At 39.4% G+C, this 17,259-nt stretch overlaps 1 protein-coding gene across 2 annotated transcripts in view; it reads right to left on the bottom strand.

Annotated features, from left to right (window-relative positions):
- Nucleotides 1-17,259, bottom strand: part of PTPRG (protein tyrosine phosphatase receptor type G) — a 733,384-nt gene that overhangs the window by 202,132 nt on the left and 513,993 nt on the right. For both annotated transcript variants that reach the window (XM_516564.8, XM_001174413.7), the window contains exon 5: nucleotides 15,931-16,026. In XM_516564.8, coding sequence (XP_516564.3) covers nucleotides 15,931-16,026 — 96 coding nt within the window. The remainder of the gene's footprint in view (nucleotides 1-15,930; nucleotides 16,027-17,259) is intronic.

The raw sequence follows: 17,259 nt of genomic DNA, 5'->3' as shown, positions 1-17,259 counted from the left end.
GGCAGCCTAATACTGAAGTTCAGAAGAGGGAAAGAGCCTCCAGAGTAAGAAAGACATGGCTTCAAATCCTACCATTTTCTAGTTGAGTGGCCTTGGGCAAATCATTGAATATCTCTGTTCCTTGGTTTCATTTGTCAGCTGGGGATAGAAGTTCCTACTTTACAGGTTTGAGGCATCAAAGCAGATAATGGATATGAACTGGCACACAGAAACAAAGTTTTCTTCCTTAATATTACTGGTAATAGGAGAAGCAGGAGGAAAAGGAAGAGAGAAGGTAAGAACTTGCCCTTCCTCTCTCACCAGATGTAGGAATTTGTACCAAAACTAATTTATTCCAAAGTGCTTGGAAAAAAAGCTGTCTTTCTTCCCTCCAACTCTCTACCCCCAGCTACCTCTCCCCAAGGTAAGGATAGTTCCATCTTAATGCAGGGTCACTCAAAGGAAAAGCAAGCTCAACCCTTTCCTCTGGAGCTATCTTCTCAGGCAACAGCCCGAGGGGATGATCTTACTTCCAGTCTCCAGTATATGCAGGTCCATGGGCCAACCATGCACCTGCTCCTAATCCCTTGTACCTGAGTTGATAGGCCAGGCAGGCCTTGTTCCACATGCTCATCTCCAAGGGAGGAAGCATGAAAACGTATACCGTCCTCTGGTGCCAGTCATATCCTCCAATCCACCTTATGAGCAAATCTCATACCTGGGTTTCTTTTGGTGCCAATGAGGTGGGACAAATGACCATGCTCCCCTCCACCTGTGAGATTACTACTACTTTTTATAATAAACCAAGGTGGGGAAACCAACAGACAATGGCACGTCTGATCACTTGGCTTCCTGCCGTTCACTATAAAATGAGAAGAGAATTCAAGTTGGACTGGTGTGACTCTGTGAAGTAGAGGGCGGGAGGATCATGAATCTCAGGAGTTGAGAACATGCTCTTTAAGAAAACTAGAGTCCCCAGAGTATGGCCTAAATGAATCATCAACCGCCTAAGCAGCAAGCTAGCGTGATAGGAGCCGGGGTGGAGGGCAATTAAGGGACCCCAAGGGATCTCTGATAAGCTCTGCTAGTTCTCAACCTGTGTGCACTATTTAGAATCACGCAAGCAGCTATTAAAAATACTGATGTTCAGGCCATCTCCTGGACCAATTACACCTAAATCCCAGGGGTGGAACCTGAGCATCGGTATTATTTAAAGCTTGCTCAGTGATTCCGGTGTGGAGCCATGATTGAGGAAAGTTGTTTTACACTTTCTCGGCCCACTGAGTTTGGAGAGGAAGAAACAGAAAATAGTAACACATCACAAACCTGTTAGGTGAGAATGCCTTTCCTCTCTCACACATGCAGGTTAACGACCCTTCCCACCGCACAACTGTTGTACATGGTAACTTATGCTTATCACTACACATATGACAGGCGCATGCTATTGTTTAAATTATAATGAGAGCTAGTATTTACTGAGGACTTACTACATACCAGTCACCTGTCGATTTTACCCATATTAACTAATACAAACCTCAAAATGACCCTCCAAGGTAGGTCTCTTATTACTGGTCCTATTTTCCAAATGAGGAAACTGAGGCACAGAAAGGTTAAGTGTACTTGACTGAATTTTACTCCTACTAATGGGCAGAACTGAGATTTAATTGAGCAATCTGGATTTAGAGTCCATTTTCTTCACCAAGCTGACTCTCAAGGAATATCTTATTTTCATTCATTATCTCTCCGTGATAGGCATTGAGGATATTAACCCCAAACAAGCAAAGGTCCTTGTCTTTTTCTTTTTTTTTTTTTTTTTCAGATGGACTCTTGCTCTGTTGCCCAGGTTGGAGTGCAGTGGCACAATCTCAGCTCACTGAAACCTCTGCCTCCTGGGTTCAAGCGATTCTCCTGCCTCGGCCTCCCGAGCAGCAGGGATTACAGGCGCCTGCCACCACGGCTGGCTAAATTTTGTATTTTTAGTAGAGATGGGGTTTAACCATGTTGGCCAGGCTGGTCATGAACTCATGACCTCAGGCGATCCACCTGCCTCGGTCTCCCAAAGTGCTGGGATTACAGGCATGAGCTGCTGCACCCGGCCGGTCCTTGTCTTAAGGAGTTTACAGATTTTGTGTGTGTGTGTGTGTGTGTGTGTGTGTGTGTGTGTGTGTGTCCCCATGTATAAGGGGTAACCTCCCTAATGACAGGGACCACGTTTAATTCAGTTCTGTGAACAGCAGCTGAACCACCATATATGGGACACCATAATGATTCCACAACATTGCAAAGGAAATGAACAAAGAAGGCAAGAGAAGGGACACAAGAGAGAAGGTAGGTGGGATGCTGTATGGGGGTATCTCGTCCCTTTAGCCCATGGGGAACTCAAGAGTCAAGACTGCCCCATATAGAAGAGAATAACATCCCCCACTCAACTCCCACCTCCCCTCCACGGCAAACACTGGGACTAATGAAATAAATTGCCAGAACAGGTAATAATTCCCATGCCCTAGCATTCTAAAATCTCCAACGATCACATGCCACTGCTGGCATTGTCTCTAACCAAGTAGACACTAATAAGGAAGCTCACAGGAAAGGATACATTTCCAGCATACATAGGGCCACATAAAGGATCCCCGTTTTATGACTTTGACCCTGGAGAGGAACTCACTACTAGGAATTAAGCAGTTCCTTGGGGTCCAGGGGAAAATCTTATGGCACCCTTTTACCTTCTAATGGCCTCACCACCATCTGGAGGCATCTGGGTCCATATCAATGTGTTACTTGTCTCTCTCTCAGCCAACTTGGCTGCTCCAATTAAATCTATTTCTTTTATCATCCAAGGTGTTAAGACTAATTACTTTAGCTCCTCTTTAAAGTAGTAAGAAAGACATGCAGATGCTCCTTGAGGAAATTTGAATTTGGTTACCTCCTCCTGAATTACTGAGTTATAGCACCAATAACAACTAGTTAAGACTTTGTCTCACAGCCAACTGCAATCAGATGTGAAGCACCCTCCAACAACATGCAAGTAGGTCAGGAGGATGTGTATATTTGACATACTGAAGCGATATATGTCCTGGGACAGACTTCACGGTATGGGGAAGTAATGGTTCAAAGTATTTCCTTTTATTTCGGCATTTTTAACCCTAGTCGTTGCTAATTATCATCATCAACGTTGTTATTTTAACTATTTTTATCATCAAAATGTTTTTTGGGTCAAAGACCTCTCCACAGTACTTTCACAGCATTATCTCATTTGAAGTTCACAGCAAATCAATCAGATATTGGTATTTCCATTTTATGGACAAAGGGATTGAAGTGGCAAGGGATTAAATAGATTTGTCCAAAGGAACAAGCCAGTAAGTGGCAATTTGGAATTTATACATAGACGCCTCACTCCAACACCTCAGACATGGATTTCAGAATCAAGGGACTCTTAGCATCTGGGGAAGGTTCTAGAATCAGAATCTCCTTCTCAGAGGGCTGTTATGAGCATGAAATGGGATAATGCACATAGAATGCTTGGCAGAATTATCAGAGGCGCTGACACATGAGCAGAGTCCATAAATATCACCTACTGTTATTTTTACTATTGTTAATATTCAAAGAGAGTCAGACACTGAAAGTCTCTTTTCAGAAGACTTGGGATTTTACCTGTCTGATCTGTTTTAGTCGGATGAGGACATTTTTCACTTACAAAATTCAAAATAGAGAGAAACCACAAAACTTTGGTCTGACAGCCATTAAAAAGGGCAGCGGGGGAGTAGCTGTGCTACTAAGTTCAGATACGACCCTAAACATTCATCTCTTTTTCTAAAAGACTTAGGTATTGGCTTTGTGTTAGTTAGCTGCTTGCATTTCTGAAGCATCTGGCACTAAACCCTATAATCGGTTCAGTTTAAAAAAAAAAACTAGAACTAGTGTCTGGCAGCCACCTTTGAAGAGTGCCTAAAAATAGAAATAATTCACTGAAACCTCATTAGAATGGTGTTCAGGGATGCCAAGCTACCAGGGAATACGCTGCACAGTGCTGAGTAAGACCTCAGTAATATGGGTGGAGAAGTCCCTGGAAGTGAATTATCCAAGAGTCAGAATTGAGTATTGTTTCATATACAGAACATTTTATTATATGTGGTGCAAACAAACTACTGACAGTGTAATTTTAGAAGTATCTCTCACCAAATCCATTTGTGTGAACACATAAGAGTCCTCTGTTATAACCAAAGGGCTATATTAAATGAATATACCCACATAAAATGGGTTGACAATGGCCAGTTGATACATGGAGTAAGCAACTCCTCCCATTGCAATTTTATTTACAGTCCTGATGTGTCTAATAAAATGCCTTCTTAAAAATGCATAAGTAATTCTTGGCTTACATCAACTTTGGACAAATCCAAATTCTAAATACGCAAGACCTAAATTAGTTAGCTCCCTTATATCATTTTTATACAGCTACCTAGGAATTTGCACACTCACAAAAAATCATACAACTTAATACATACTCAGAGAACACAATGAGCCAAGAAAAATAGAATTTGCTGTACCAGCGTGTTGAGGTGAGTGAATGCACAGGTATGCTCATAGCTCCCAACAGACCCCAAACGGGGATTTGATGCTAAAAATTTTCTCAAAAGACACCTGTACAATCATAATAAAGAGATGATATGAGCACCAACTACTGTGTCTTTTACTATATCACATTGAGATTCTGACCTATGGCAAGTTAAAAGGCAGGAAGGATAAAATATTTCTATCATGGACGTTCTTGCAATAGACCGTTTCCTAATCCTTTACAAACCACAGGAGTTGCATTCTTGAAAAATATCACAATCAGCAAAACAGTGTTACCAAGATCAAGATGTTAACAGAAAAAGAGGAACATGGGGAAAATCATAAAAAGTCTCACATGGATAAATAAAATTAAGTTTCTTCCAAGTTTGCCATCATGTAAAAATGTTTGAATGTATTTCCATAAAATCAGAAAGATCTGTGCAGACTGGTCTGTCTTAAAATATAATCTATGTGATGTACATGATATCTGCTTTGGGAATGTGGGTCACAGGGATACTCAAGAGACAGGCAGGCATTATCCAGAAAAGACAAAGAACAAAAGTTCTGGGCTTCAGATGGGTTCAGACATATCATAAATGTTAAGATGCTGTAGATAGAGAAAACAGTAGCTTCAGTGTAAACCCTGAACAACAAAATCAAAAGAGAATTGTAAAGTTCTTCTCAAATGGGCACAGGTGAGTAGCATCTGTATGCATACAGTTAAAGATGGTTAATAATCCTGGCCCTCAATGCCTAGATGGCCAGATAGTAAAAAGATTTCGCAAGAGACAACAGTAACCCTCTAAAATAAGCCAGCGTTTATCATTTTTAAATCCTGTCCTGGGAAAATCCTTCGATAATGCTAAGGAAACTGTGTAGTGCTGTAATTTACAGAAGCAGTTTCTCCTACAACCTCTGCAAGGGAGTTTCATTGATCTTCTTATGAGTTTTTTAAACTAGCTCTCGCTGATTTCAAGTTCAAAAGCATTTGTACATGCTCTTACCTTCTTACCTCTGTTTACTTTTCTACATCTAAGTCAATGTTCTATTAAATTGGTGCTTGTTTCAAAAATCACTGCAGTGTCTGCAAACAAATACCCATGTGGGTGCTTTAATTTAACAGGGCAGAGGTAAACCTAGGATATGTAGGAATAGGGCAAATTTAAATATTTTGGCATGCAAGTTTTGCACCTTATGTTGGAATCCCAGTTGTCCAAGTCTTGGTTAGCCAGGGACTACTGGAGTTCTTAGGACTGGGATTATTAGTTATTCTTATGGCCTTCGGCCTGCAGAAAATAACCCAAATAGCCCTAACTGACCTCCCCTCTACTGAGATGAAGATATTCTGGTATCTTCAGTCACTTAGCTAGCTGATGACCATAAAGCTGAGTTTCTTGACCTCAGCCAGCACAGACATTTTGGGCTGCTAACTGTTGGTTGTGGAGGACTCTCCTGTGCACTGCAGGATGTTGAGCAGCATTCCTGGGCACTATCCATGAGATGCCAGCAGTGCCTCTGCCCTGACACACCTAAAGTGTTTCCAGACATGGCCACATTGCCTGTGGGGCAAAACCCCCATTCCCTCCCTCCCCACTTCAGAACTGCTGCCATTAAAAAGTTAATACATTCAATTCAAAGTTCAAATCTTTACCCCATTCACTCACACTATGCTTACATAACCACAGCATTTATTCTATACTCTTTATAGCCTTTTTATAAAAGGGAGGAAACTAAAGAAAAAAGATGTCATCAAATCTATAAAATAATTACAGACACATAGCCTAAGATAATTTAGGATCGAAGATTTTAACTATGGACAAAAAGAAGAAGAACATAATTTTAAGTTACAAGAAAATACCTCTTCAGCTATCAGCAAAACTGAGAGGCCTGAACGCAATTATATGCAGATGACAATAACTGGGACCAATAATATATACTTCTCCCTCTACCCTCTTCCACAGAAAACCCAACTTTTCCCATTCAGTTCTTCACTGAGAGCACAGACCCTGGAGATATATGGTTGCCATTGAAATGCTGGCTCCAACACTTATTGGCCTGTGTAATTTTGAGTAATTTATACTGAAAAAAGCTCCATGTCTCAGCTTCCACATCTATAAAATGGAGGTACTAATACCTTGAGGGGTCCCAGTGAAGATTAAGTGAGACACTGTATAGTAGTTGTCATTAGCATTTTATATCAGTTAAGTCCTCAGCAAATGTTAACTTTTATTAGTGGTGTTTGTATTCTATTTAGAAACATCTTGCAACTAATTTATCTGGGGGAGGAAAGAGAGGTAAGAACGGTTGTGAATATAAAGTGCTTTATGTCAGGAGTTCTCCCGATAAATCTAATCAGCTAAAGCATCCTACTAGGTCATATTCCAGGAAGACCAAATCTAGGAAAAAACAAAGTCGCTGGATTGGGAGTCACACAACTCAAATTCTTGGCTTGGCAGACTGCAAAGAGCTAGGAGACCATGGTCAATCAGAGGGTCAGGCCTGTCATCTGTCATAGTAAGGTTACTACAGAGTGCCTAAGATCTTCTCTGAGTTTATGAAAATCAAATTCTGTGACTTACATTAAAACTAATGGCCAAAACAATTTTAAACTATCATTCAATGATGTACAAAAGCGAAGTACTTGGTAACGTCCTTGAAGTGCAATGATTTAATTAAAATAGATTTTCACATGGTCACATTCAAAGAATTCAAAGTCTCTTAATTATGTAATGCTTCGCCAATAATTAAATAGTCCTCTGTAATGTCCACTAAGAGGAAATTTGAATTACAGGCCATTTGCAGACAGGAGATGTGCTGAAAACACCTGATAGGCTATAAATTCAATGTTGTACATCCACAAATCTATTCCAAAATTGCAACTGACCATTAAGAATGACTCTGGCCTTCACTTAATGGTAAGTCCTATGAAATCAATTAGCTGTTAAAATAGTTTAATTGGAACATATGTATTTTAATTTTTGTGTGTGGATTAAAAAAAAGTCTTCTTAATCAATCCAAAACATTCTGCAATTGCACTTCTAGGTAATGTAGTGAAAGAATTGAACTTATATCTGGATAAAACCAAGGATGTGGAAAATGTCAGAAGGACGATATTCAAACAGCAGCAACTGGAAAGGAATAAATTAGGAATCATATTAGTTTACCGTCATTATCTTATAAAGCAGTCTAAGAAGGAAGTTCTAAATAATCTACCACCATTCTCCAACACAAACTCAATTTTCTCAGACTCAAAAATAGTTCTTGTTTTTTTCTGGGGGTCTGGGGTGAGGGTGGGAATTTGGCAGATGGGTAAAATTACTAATTTATCCCTTCTCTCTCTCTCTCCAGAGTTAAAGGCCCTTGTTTCACACTGCCATCAGAACCATGAAAAGAAAAAAAAAATTAAAACCATAACACGATAGAAAATTTATTCTTCATCAAAAAAAGAAAAAGACTCTTTTGGGATAGTTAAAAAGAATAAAAAGATTAATTTAGGTCACCATAAATAAAAGGAATGAATTATACTTTAATAGTGGTGTTCTGCTTTATACCAGAACAGAAGAAAAATGGAGAAAGAAGAGTCCAATTCTAAAATTTACAAGTCAAAACTTCATACTCTCAAACTGAAATATTTATCATTTTAAAAATATACATAAGATATAATTCTTGCATTATTCTCTTGAGATTTTATCTGCCTGACTTGATCTGTCCTCCCCTAGCTCCCAATGATAAAATGAAGCTACTTTTGAAGAAAGAATTTTAAGGTCCTTCTGAAAACTTACTGTCCCTCAATTACTTTGAGGGCAGGACACAATTCTGAGGATACCTCATGATTTCCATGGAGCATGGCACAGAGAAGGTGCTTAAGAAATATGCAGAGTGAACAAATGAGTTAGCAAATGAATGCAAGAATGAATACATAAGCAAGAAAATCTTACATTGTTTGCTTAGAAAATCTGAAGGAGAAAGGGGGGAAAGAGGCAGAAAAACATAGACATGTAAAGAACAGCAAGAGCAAGAAAAAGTTAACAGATGAACTAAAACACACAGAAGCTAACTCATCAACTATCATAGAGGAACCCTAGTAAAGAAAAATGCAAGAAAGAGGCAGAGACAACGGGAAAGAAAATTAGCAAAATGATCCAAAAAACCCTCTTCACTCATCACCTAGTGAAATAAACGCATTTTGTTGGGAAACCTTATAAAGATACACCCCGATACTCTTTACAGTAAAACAGTCCTTTAAGGCCTCTGAACGCACTACGGAATGGAGATGCATCCCTTTAACATGTTTGACCCAATGGAGCCACAGGGAAGAGAGTTACCATCCTCAATGAATCGTTACACAGTCTTCATGTTCAATGTCCTTGACCAGCTCAAGAATCTTACACTTCTGACACAAACAGCATCCTTTTTGGGTGAAGTTTACACAGCCATCTAGATATATGCTTTTCAAAAACCTGAATAATTAATAATGTGATAAAACACAGAGGTTTCCTTTAGCTCAGTTTTACTTAGTATATATTTCCTGAGCAATAATTGAGGTCAATGCACTACTGTGAGGGCTAGGGAAAGGTGGGTGGGTGGTATACAAAAAGAAGAGGAACAAGACACAGACTTCAACTTCAGAGAGTTTATACTCCAGTAGTCTCAGGTTCTACCCCCTAATGCCTATTTTTTATAATTTGTAGCTAATAAGCTATTAGGCTGTCCCTTTCCAATCTAGACAATGGAGCCTAAATGTGTTTCCATGAAATTCAGCTAAGTATTTACACAATCAAGCCACAGTTTTAGCCGTGTGCAAGAGACATAATGATGAATGAAGACTCTCAAGCCTCAATGATCTCACAGTACTAATGCAGAAGAAAGCAAGTAAAATAACAGCATTAATACAGCATGGAACGCTGTAAGTCAGAGTGGGTCAAAGGAAGGACAGATCATATCTACCTATGGTGGGGAAGGAGGGGGAAGGTGAAATGCAGGGAAGTGGAGAGAAAGGCTTCCTCGCCAGCCCTGGATGGATGAGTCATCAAGAACTCCTCCTGCCTTCTCAATGTCTATAAATAATCCCAGGTGCTGCAATTCATTTAATTACTAAGCCTCTCCAGATGGAGAAAAATAATTAAGCAGTCTCTAACACCGACATGATATAAAGAATGGGTTTGCAACTTGCAAAGCATTTGAGTTCTGAAGTTTCCTTTCAACTATGAAAGAAGGGCAGAAATGAAAACGGGGCAAATGACTCTACAGACCTGAGGGAAAAACCAAAGGACTACAGTCATATTCTGGGTAGAATTTAAATAAAAATGAAAACTGGTACAAAGGAAGGCAGCTCAACTCTCCCAGTAGAAGGAGAACATTAAATGAGGAAACTGCAGTAGAGTTGGTGACGACAGTTTGTCAAAAAGAAATAGTTTAAGAATGATGAATAAATCAGATGCAATTCACTTATTTCTTAAATGTATTCAGAAATATACCTATTGACTAGATCTCTGGATACAGACATGACAATCATTTTATATCTTTGTTTCTGATGCAAAGATTCAGAACTGACCACAGCCATAAAGGAGGCTGGAAACAATGTCACATAAGAAACGTTTCTTAATGTAGACGCTCTTGAAGAATCATGCATTTATGATTCCAAAGTTCAATGGAATTAATGAAATATAAATGAAATTTCAAGCATTCATATGACAATGGCAACTGGGTAATGAAATGAATGAGATGTTCCCCTTAAGATAATAAATTCAGTAACAATATACTTCATGAAAAAACACAATTAATCAAAGATAAAGAACAGGAATACCAAACTTCTATGGGCATCTGACTGAAATCCATTAAGAAGGTTGCATGGTTAAAAGACACTTTGGTCCTAGTGAGAAAGTAGATGAAAGCATTTAATGGTGAAGAAACAGACGGAAGCCAAGGGAAAAACACCAGAACCCAATTCTGAGGGTGACGATAAAAGATTCTTGGCCTCAAAAGAACAGGACTACTTAAAGATAAGGTCATTCTAAGTATTGGGTACTCTTTCTTCTACCAACTTAAAAAGAAACCAATGAAATTGTTCTGTGAATTACAGTTTTTAAAAGCAAAGTATCCTTCCACAAATTGCCTAATGATTCCACTGATTCTATTTCATGTAAAGCTGGGTTTTTATATTTATTTGTTTCACCAGATAAACCATGTAGGGTGTTATCAGAATCACACAATATTTTGAAACAGCATTTTAGGTTTCTGCAAAAGTAATTGCGGTTTTTGCCTTTAAAAGTAATGGCAAAGCCGGGCACGATGGTTCATGCCTGTAATCCCAGCTCTTAGGGAGGCAGAGGCAGGAGCACAGCTTGAGCCCAGGAGTTCAAGACCTGCCTGAGCAACATAGTGAGACCCCGTTCTCCACAAAAAGGAAGAAAAAAAAAAAGTAATAGTAAAAACCGCGATTACTATTGCACCAACCAAATAATAACTTCTGATATTTTATATTTTCATAGGCATTCAAATTAGGTTGACAGTAGAGAACAGAAGTTTTACTTTAACAAATAAAAAATAATTATTTTAGTTTCTGTACTTACATAAATCAACTAAACAAGTATTTATTCTCTTGAGTGTTTTAACAACAAATTCCTCTATCCCTTGACAATACTTTTATTTTAAATTTATGTTTTAAATCCTTTAAAAGCAAACTTTACTCTTACTTGTTCCCCTATGCTTTCGATAGGGAACAAACCCAAAGGTGATCTGCGTGATTTAGAAAAAGGTGATCCTTCCTCCAGACACATTACTACCATGTGATGGAAAATTATAATATTACACTTAACCAGTGGCTACAAAGGGAGCGCACCTTCTAGAGCTGTCTGGGCCAAGATGTGGCTGCCCTGATTCACCGTCTTCCACACATGGAGGTTGTTCTTCCTTCCTTCACTTGTGCTCAACAGCAGACCTGGCTCATCATCTTTCAGCACTGAGACTGACCCTCAACTCTTATCTGTTACCAAAATATATCAGCTGCCATTCAGAGTTACTGGGGTCCGGGCCAGTCATCATGATCTTAAGATCACGTTGATGTGAACACATGAATAAGACTGCTTGATGATTTTGTTGCAATGGGAACACACACTCCCTCCAAAGTAGCCACTAGACACATCTCGATTACTGCTACATCATCAAGACATTTTGTGTAAAACCTTCCATATTTAACTGAAGAAAAGAATCATAAACACTGTGTAAATTCAACAAATCATGCCTGTGAGCCACAATGGGGCACAGTGCAAGTAACCACTACTCTAGGCCAATGTAAGGGTTCATTGGACAACCAGATGTCTGCTAGGTTTGTGCCTATTTTGGTGCTTTTGGGGGGCAACATTATGAACTTCATCATATCTAAGCACAGCAAAGGCAGAGAGAAAGCCAAAATTACCAGGAATAATGGGCACATGTTGAGAACAAAAAAAGAAGCATGGATAGTGAAAAATTGAAACAGTAAAAAAAATTCTTCTAGTACATGAAGTAAATCAGCATCTGGACTACTGGTATCTCTGCAGAACTTGGCCTTGCCTAGGCCTGGGCTTTTGGGTCATTCTCTTTGTGTCACTCTGAATAATGAATATGTGGGTTTATAAGCACCAAGTCAGAGTATACCCTTTTTACAAGTAGAGGAGTTCAACTCTTTTTGGCCGTTATTTGTGGGACCATGACAGTGAGGTTCTAGTGCACAGGAGAAGATTGTGTTTATTATGCTTAACATAGAAACTAGTACCACTCCTGGCATCGAATAGATGTTGAATAGATAGATGACAAACCGTTCTTCAATACCAAAATGTAAGATGCCAGGTTTGAATTTGGAAATATACACCAAGATTTCTCTATTTTGGGAAGAAATATCAAACTCTCAAATTTATCATTCTTATAGAGAGCAAAAAAATAAAAAAATGAGATCTAACTAGAATGCCAAATTCAAGTAACAATTTTTTTTATTTGCATTGCATGACATAGTGAGAATTCAAGCATATAAGCACGTGTGTGCTTACAAGAAAGACAAAGGGGCTGGGCGCAGTGGCTGATGCCTATAATCCCAGCACTTTAGAAGGCTGAGGCAGGAGGATCACTTGAGCCCAGGAGTTCCAGACTAGGCTGGGCCACAAAGCAAGACCTTGTCTCTACAAAAAAATAAGAAAATTAGCCAGACATGGTGGCCTGCACCTGTAGTCCCAGCTACTCAAGAGGCTGTTGCAGGAGGATCCCCTTGAACCCAGGAGTTGGAGGCTGTAGTGAGCCATAATTGCACCACTACACTTCCGCCTGGGCAACAGGGAGACTTGTATCTAAATAAATAAATAAGAAAGACAAAGGAAGCAGCTTAATACAGCTGCTATCTATGTAAAATTGTGTTCTTTTTTTTCTTTTTTGAGACGGAGTCTCACTCTGTCGCCCAGGCTGGAGTGCAATGGCGCGATCTCGGCTCACTGCAAGCTCTGCCTCCCAGGTTCACGCCATTCTCCTGCCTCAGCCTCCTGAGTAGCTGGGACTACAGGTGCCCGCCACCACGCCCGGCTAATTTTTTGTATTTTTAGTAGAGATGGGGTTTCACCGTGTTAGCCAGGATGGTCTCGATCTCCTGAACTAGTGATCCGCCCGCCTCGGCCTCCCAAAGTGCTGGGATTACAGGTGTGAGCCACCGCGCCCGGCCTCTAATTATGTTCTATTTTTTATCATCTGACCTCTAATTTGTGTCTATAGGATAGCAAGCCAAATTTAGAAAAGGACCTAACAAATGAAGTGTACATTAAATATCTTTATATGCAAACTAGTAGTCGTGTCCTCGAAATACTTTAAAAATTCAAAACCTAGATTTCACAGTGAGGTATTTTGTTGATTTGCACACCAATGTGTCTTGCCTGCCTAAAATTCTAATTGGTCTTATATTTAACAAGAGTTTATAGAGCTGAAAAAAATAGAAAGTGTTTGGATAGAGCATGCTATAAACTAGTCCTTCCAGTACTCATAAAAACATTAAAAAGTTTTTTTAAAATTTTCATTTAAGAAAGGTTCCCTATGAAGTAGAATCTTGGAGGTCTGAGCACAGGTTGGCATGACAGAGAAGGAAGCGAGGGTGGATCTGACGGCAGGTCCACAGGAGCAGAGGTCCAGCTGCATGAAAAGCAGCATGCTAAGGGAACGATGACAGAAAACCAGGTGTTAGCCAGGCACGTGGGAACTGTTTAAGAGCAGTTTGTGTGGTCCCAGTGCTACCAAACGCAAACCAATCACAGTTTAAGAACAGAAGGGGGCTGGGCGCAGTGGCTCACACCTGTAATCCCAGCACTTTGGGAGGCCGAGGCAGGCGGATCACGTGAGGTTGAGAGTTTAACACCAGCCTGACCAACATGGAGAAACCCTGCCTCTACTAAAAAAAAAAAAAAAAAATAGCTGGGCATAGTAGCACATGCCTGTAATTCCCAGCTACTCAGGAGGCTGAGGCAGAAGAATCACCTGAACCCAGGAGGCGGAGGTTGTGGTGAGCTGAGATAGCGCCACTGCACTCCAGCCTGGGCATAACAAGAGCGAAACTCCATCTCAAAAAAAAAAAAAAAAAGAATCGAAGGGGTCCAGACAGAACTCAAGTCATCTGCCAACAGGGCAGTGTCCAGAACATACTTCTGTTCATAAAAAGATAATATGTATACCATGGGGTCTCCATCCCACAGAAACATGGAGGGCTATAGATGCATACTATTTGGGAATTTCCAAGTGTCCACTAAGTTCCAGGAGCCATACTAGGAAGTCCTTTAATTACCACTACAATCGACATGATGTATTAGCTGTTCTCTCTACTTCACAGATAAGGATACTGAGATTGAAAAGTTTAAATAACTACATTATCATTACACTGTAGAAATCATGGAATTCAAAAGCAAGTATCTTGACTCCAGTGAATAAGCTCTTAAAACACTATGCTCTATTGTGTTCATGAAAAGTAATCAGGAAAAAGAGATGTGTTGGAGAACAATGGGTAAATTAGACCAATACATAGCATAAACAGACAACTTCCAAAATACTTGACCACGACCCACAGTAAGCAATACACATTATATCATGACCCAGCACACACCCAGTATGCTTTACTGTGCATAAACAAATTCTATAAATACATTTACCTTTACTATATTTTACTGATATTTTCTGACTTATTTCCTATTCTATATTATTCTATGTCACTGTTTTTAAAATGCTGATCAGAACTTACTGAAATAATTTCATGGCTCAACAGTAAGATAGAACCCACTGTTTGAAAACCAGTGCCATAATCACCAATGACAACCATTGTTCTTATTCTAGGTAGAATATCAAGCTTTTCAAATTTTCATATCTGATCTCTCATTTGAGCCTTTATCTCCCTTGAGAAAAGGGAGAAAGGTAGTTAAAAGGGAGAAAACTGTCACTCATGTGTCACCCATTGAAAAGGGTGGTGAAATTAACATACTCCAAACAAGAATGGCTCCACCTCAATGACAAACTTGCTCAAAAAGGCAGACGTCAAAGACGTGTTGGAGAAGGCTCTTATGTCTTTAACATTCCTTTAGTTGTCAAAAAGACTTCATTTTCCAACAGAGACTCATTGGTGAAATGAACACCTTTATGTAGTCGCTAGGTCAACTTTAATACTGAAAGACAAATCACAGATGCCTACTACTCAGACTACCTTACACACTAAAAAGCACCAAGGTCTCCTACAGGCAAGTTGCTCAAGGCACTCACTGATCAACACTACTTTGATTTGACTTATCAAAAAGCCTGAACAGCATTATTTTATCGAAGGATGCAATGCTGGGATTCTAGGTGCAGAATCAACACTGAGTTATGAGCATTCATCAACACAATCATATTAAAAGAGAGGACGGAAGGATAAGAGTTCATAAATGTACCAACACAGAGATAGTTGCAACAAAAACTTTAGTTACTATGGGGATTTCTGAGAGGGAAAGAGAGGGGGTCTCTTTAGAAAAGTGATGGATGCTATTTATTAACCTACTTGCAAGTAATGTCAAATTTTAAAGTTGCTCAAAAAAACACCTTTTTTTTATATCAGTCTCTTAATATGCTGAAGGAACCTGTTCAAAATGCTTCAGCGGCGAAGTAACTTAGATGATAAATGTGTTCTTCAATCTGTGCACCAGTCAAGTAGCAATAAAATCAGAGTAATTCATGCAAAAATTTTCATTATGTTTCGAAACATACTTATTTACATTTTAAATCACACATTAGACAATATGAAATATCTTTCATTTGGACAGGTGTGAACTAGAAAACAGATGCATTCATTAAACATGAAACAATTCGGCCAATTAAAAAAAATACTCAAAGAATTCTTTGGTTGAAGTACTTCAGCCACTGTTAACTTACTTGAAAAAATATGGCCATGGCTCCGATTATTCTGTTCTCAGAAATTGCGGTTTGAAAGCTGTCAAAGTCATCTGGATTGTAAAAGAAAATCTGCATCTGTAAGAACAATTAAAAAAATGTATTAGGAAAATTTTCAAACATAAATAAAAAGTTGAGAGAATAGTACCATAAATGTATATTCTCCAGTTGCTAATAAGATTTTGCCAAATTTATTCACCTATTCATATTTTTCCTTTGCTAACTTTTTTTTTTTTTTTTTTTGAGATAAGGTCTCGCTCTGTTGCCCACGCTGGACTGCAGTGACTCAATCTCAGCTCACTACAACCTCCGCCTCCCAGGTTCAAGCGATTCTCCTGCCTCAGCCGAATAGCTGGGATTACAGGCAACTGCCATCATGCCCACTAATTTTTGTATTTTTGTAGAGATGGGCTTTCACCATGTTGACCAGGCTGGTCTTGAACTCTTGACCTAAAGTGATCTGCTTGCTTTGGCCTCCCAAACTGCTGGGATTACAGGCATGAGCCACCACACCCGGCCCTTTGCTAACATATTTTAGAACAAACCCAGACATCATGTCATTTTACCCCTAGATATGTCAGAATATATCCCATCTTTTCACATAACTACAATGCATTCATGCCACCCAAAATAAGTAAAACCAATGCCTTCTAGTCCTCTAATAGCCAGGTCACGGTGAAATTTCCCTATTAAGAAGCAAAATTTTAATGGAGTTAACCACCTTTTTGCAAAAAGCTAACCCACACATTATTTTTCTTAATCCTCTTAAGCCCTGTAAAAAAAATTAGGGCAGAAATTACTATACTCAGCTATAGATGAGAAAATAGTGCTTCAGAAATTTGATGATAATTTGCCTACTATTACACATCAGAGAGAATCCAAAATCCATGTGCTTTCATCCCAACCTTAAATATCTTCTCTTACATTTGGCTAGCATTACGGTTTGTTTGTTTTTTTTTAAACAAACAAACAAACAAACTTACTCTCACTCTGTGGCCAAGGCTGGAATGCAGTGGCAGCCACCACGGCTCACTGCGGCCTCCATCTCCTAGGCTCAGTAGATCCTCCCACTTCAGCCTCCTGAGTAGCTGGGACTACAGGTGCATGCCACAATACCCAGCTAATTTGTGTATTTTCTGTAAGGACAGGGTTTTGCCTTGTTGTCCAGGCTGGTTTCAAACTCCTGGCCTCAAGCAGTCTGCATGCCTCAGCCTCCCAAAACACTGGGATTACAAGTGTGAGCCACTGGGCCTGACTAGAATTTCTTATTCAAAAAGCAGAACACAGGTAAGTCAACTCAGAATCATTATA

The sequence above is a fragment of the Pan troglodytes genome, chromosome 2 (assembly GCF_028858775.2).
Source record: "Pan troglodytes isolate AG18354 chromosome 2, NHGRI_mPanTro3-v2.0_pri, whole genome shotgun sequence".
Lineage (NCBI taxonomy): Eukaryota > Metazoa > Chordata > Mammalia > Primates > Hominidae > Pan > Pan troglodytes.
Note: the sequence above shows the minus strand (reverse complement) of the source record. Positions and strands in the feature narration are given on the sequence as shown.